A 4246-nucleotide genomic window follows, 5' to 3' on the forward strand; every position below is an offset into this window, starting at 1 on the left:
AACAGGACCGGGTTTAGAGCTCCAAACAGGACCCAAACAGAAGGTCCAGGTTAGGACACCTGGTGAGACTCACTGTCTTTCCTGCCTTTGCGGAGGGACGGCAGCAGCGCGCTGAACCTCCTGAAGGCTCCCTGCCGCTCTTCATCTTCACCTGGCGGCGTCACACCTGGCAGAGGAAACAGACAGAGCTGAAACCACGAAGCTGCTGCAGCAAACTTCCGCTGCGGTCGGAACGTTCTGCAGCTCGCAGAGAACGACTGTCAGCTTCGCTCCAGTCTGACAGCAGCAGATTCAAAGCTTTTCTCTTAATTGGAGGCTGCAGAAAATCGCCTCACAGACTTCCTTTAAAACAGAAAACTAAAAGTCCTGCACATCCTCATAAATCTCACTGAATAACAGAGGAAGTTAAATGCACTCAAAGGTATAAATATTTATATATTAAGGGTTTACTTTTAGGTGTATTCACACCGAACTGCCGAGTACAGGAAACCAGACAAAAACTAGTTAAAATGAGATTAAAGATTAAAGATCTGTCTGTTTATCATCAAGACGTCCAAGTATGGAAAGCCAAATGGGTCAATATTTGCCTTTTTGTACGGAAAGCAAAAAGGTCCATAATTTGAAGGTTTGAAACACCCTCAGGTGTTAAAATAAACACTGTTAAACGGTGTTTGTAGTTCTGATTTAATGGAAACGATAAAATGATGGGAGGTTTTAGTTTTAAACCCGCTAACGAGCTTCTTTGCTAACGAGCTTCTCTGCTAACAAGCTTCTCTGCTAACGAGGAGGTTTTTCTGGTTTCGCTTCTAGGAGGACTATTAACCATTAACTGTCCTGAACTCGTACCAAACCGTTACTATTATACGTACCTTTATTTACACATGCAAATCTGAGTTTTAACTCGACTTAATGATTCTACAGAATATTTTGAACTTTATTCATGAGCTGCTTTAATTAAGTTTATAAATAAGCTTGAATTGTTTGAGTTAACAGATTATTTCGGGGTTTGATTTTCTCTGTTCTGACTCTGTTGGTCTGTTTTTATGTAAGAAATGTAATCATTTAAAATCAGCTCTCCTGTCTTTCTGCTGAACACAGTTTTATTCAAACCCCAATAAAAACCGCAGTTCTTCTTCTTCTTGTTGTAAGGAAGACGTGATAAACTCACTGAGTTTCCTCGGGGCTCCAGAGATGACGATGTTGTCTTTGGGCGGCTCACCTGGACGACACAAACAATCCGGAGTCAGTCAGCTTCTTTTATTTCACATTTAAACCGAGTTAAACTGAATTATAAGACAGCAGAAAACAATCGAGCTGCTTCAGGTTTGCAGTAAACACAACACGATGACACGACGTTCAAATAACCAGCCATAAATACAGGTTTTATTTTGAAATTCTTCTGCAGGTCTTCCTGATGGTAAACATCAGATCTAATCTGAGCAGGATCAGCCTTGTTTGGAGAACTCTGTTCCCATGGCAACTCGTTAAACGAGCAGAGGCTCGATTTAATTAAGTTTGGCCTTCTGAACCCCCCCCTCCCCCCTCAGGTACGACGACAACAACAGACGCTGAAACGATGAAAACCGAAGCGGTTGAAGAGCCGATGAGCCGATGGGAGGAGTCTCCACTCGTTGACCACTCCTCTTTAATTCAGTCAGGGTTTGATCAGGAACAGAGTCATTAAATGTTTTTTACACAATGGTTCCTTTAGCTTACTTTTCTCTTATTTGCTCTTTTATCGCCTTCTTAGGCTCCTTTCAGCTTTTACTGATTTTAATCTTTAGCTTTCAGCTGATTTTAGCTAATTTTAGTTACAGTTTTGCTAATCTGAGCTTAGATTTCTTCATATTTTCCGGACCGTCTTGTAACTAAGGATCAACATTTCTCCGGTCCGTTTCAGACCAGCTCTGGTGCTCGCTGCACACTGAGAGCTTTAAATTGAGGAAACTGAACAAGTGGAGGACAAAAGAAGAAGTGGCCGACCTCAGACGGCGAGCAGAATCTGAAAGTCACGTCTGAAACGTTCAACAAAGTCAACGTTTTCAGCTGACAGCTTCGCCTGTTTTATTTGTGAACTAAAAGAAGGGAACGAAATGTTTCTGCACCAGACAGCTGGAGGCGAAAAAACATAAAACTTATAAATATTAGCTGTTTGTTGTAATGTTGTACGTTTCTTTTTTATGCCTGAATGATTTAAAAGTCAGAGTTTACAACATTTACTCCTTTAGAATGAAAATAAAAGAAGAAACGAGGAGAATCTCAGGTTGTCCTCAGGTCCAATGTGCCCCGGCGGCCATCTTTAACACAGATTCTTTACCATTAATCGTCTGAGCGGCTGAATCATCTGTTTACTTCAGGCTCCAAGGAAAGAATTTCCTCCTCGTGTTGCATTCAGGTGACGTGGGAAACCACGTTTTTTTGAAAAGAAACAGGATCTGCTGCTTTTCAAACAGCTCACAGGTAAATAAAGCTGGTTTCTCTGGTTTCTCACAGGCTTGAAGGGACACGCAGAGACGCCGCTGCCTTCAGGGGCCACCCGACAATAAAACAACCGGGCCTTAAAGACGCAGGACCGTCAGATTCAGCTGCACCGTCTTCCAGAGAGGAGGACAACTGGAGCACAAGTTTAAATTTAAATCCACTAACATCTGGTTAAACGTCCCTCAGCAGGTGTCTCCTGGACTCGTCTTCCCTGAAAGCCTCAGTTTGACTCCTCCAAACGTCCTTCTTGTCTTTGTGTCCAAACAGATCGGTCTTTGTCTCGCCGGACCATCAAACCTTTCTCCAGGAGACATTTGTCCTGTCCACGTGGACAGCTGCAGGTTTCTGTCCAGCTTGAAGGTTCTGGAGCTTCTTTCTCTGTCCTCTCTGTCCATGGTGATCTAAAACTGTCTTCACTGTGGACAGAGACACTGGGGGACAGAGCCACTGGGGGACGGAGACACTGGCGGACAGGGACTCTGGTGGACAGGGACTCTGGGGGACAGAAACTCTAGAGGACAGGGACTCCAGTGGACAGGGACTCTAGAGGACAGAGACTCTGGTGGACAGAGACTCTAGTGGACAGTGACTCTGGTGGACAGGGACTCTTGAGGACAGGGACTAGAGGACAGGGACTTTGGTGGACAGGGACTCTAGAGGATAGGGACTCCAGTGGACAGGGACTCTAGAGGACAGGGACTCCAGTGAAAAAAGACTCTAGAGGACAGAGATTCTAGAGGACAGTGACTCTGGCGGACAGGGACTCCGGTGGACAGAGACTCTAGTGGACAGGGACTCTAGTGGACAGAGATTATGGTGGACAGGGACTCTGGTGTCCCAGTAGTCTTCAGTTCATGTCCTCAGGAGACTCTCCCATCGTTCTGAGTGAAAACTTTTTATGCTGACGAAGACAAAGTACCGGCTGCAGTCAATCTTGATCACAAACAGGAAGTTAACAGACCTCGGTGTCGTCAAATTAAAAGTCCTTCTGGAACCTTCAGCTCCGCTCAGTGAAAGCTTCGGGCTCGTCGGTCATGTGACCCGTTGGCTTTAGCTGCACTTTTAAATCTGAGAAGAAAAATAAACTTCTTTTGATGTTTTTAGAAGCTTAATGTGGACAATTATTGGTTACAGTCGGTAAACAACCTGAGGACAGATTTAACCCAAACAGGTTTGAGCCGAGAAGGAGGAGATGATCCAAAGGTCACGATACAGGAAGTCCTCCTGAATCATATCAGGCCTGAAATACTGAACTCAAACTGCTTCTGATCAGCTCATCGAAGCAAACAGAACAGAAACAGAAAGAGAAACAACATCCGAAGCCCTCAGGAGAGAAACTAAAAGAAGAAAAAGTCCTCCAGGTTTCACGTTGTCCCCCCTCCCTGTGTTTCAGGGGCTTTCTGTTGCTGATAAGTCTTTCCTGAGTTTGAACTCCGGCCTCCTGGCAGCAGCAGGTGTTTGCTCGCTGTCGCAACGAGCCGCTCCTCCGCTTTCACAACTCCACCCGCCGCTCGCAGAGCATCGACAGGAAGTGGACCGAGTTCCAGCCTGACGGGTCAGGGAGGACTCTCAGCTACGACCACCAGGTTTCAGCTCAGTGTCTACACTGAGGTGGAGGCAGAGCCGCAGCCGAGGTCCGGACCTCAGTGTTTTATAAAAACATGAATCCAAACAAGGCTTCTGAACGGCGTGGTTCTCTGCGTAGCTCCACCAGTTTCCTGTAGGAGGCGCTGCAACTGTGTGCAGCTGCAGCCAAACTCAATGT

General features: G+C 45.6%; 1 protein-coding gene across 1 annotated transcript in view; it reads right to left on the reverse strand.

Annotated features, from left to right (window-relative positions):
• LOC108228618 (DENN domain-containing protein 2D) overlaps positions 1-4246 on the reverse strand; it is a gene marked incomplete in the record, with an annotated part of 28690 nt that overhangs the window by 12862 nt on the left and 11582 nt on the right. The window contains 2 exon segments of the mRNA XM_037976855.1: positions 74-166; positions 1169-1219. Of these exon segments, the coding sequence (XP_037832783.1) occupies positions 74-166; positions 1169-1219 (144 nt within the window).

Source organism: Kryptolebias marmoratus, linkage group LG8, assembly GCF_001649575.2.
Source record: "Kryptolebias marmoratus isolate JLee-2015 linkage group LG8, ASM164957v2, whole genome shotgun sequence".
Classification (NCBI taxonomy): Eukaryota; Metazoa; Chordata; class Actinopteri; order Cyprinodontiformes; family Rivulidae; genus Kryptolebias; species Kryptolebias marmoratus.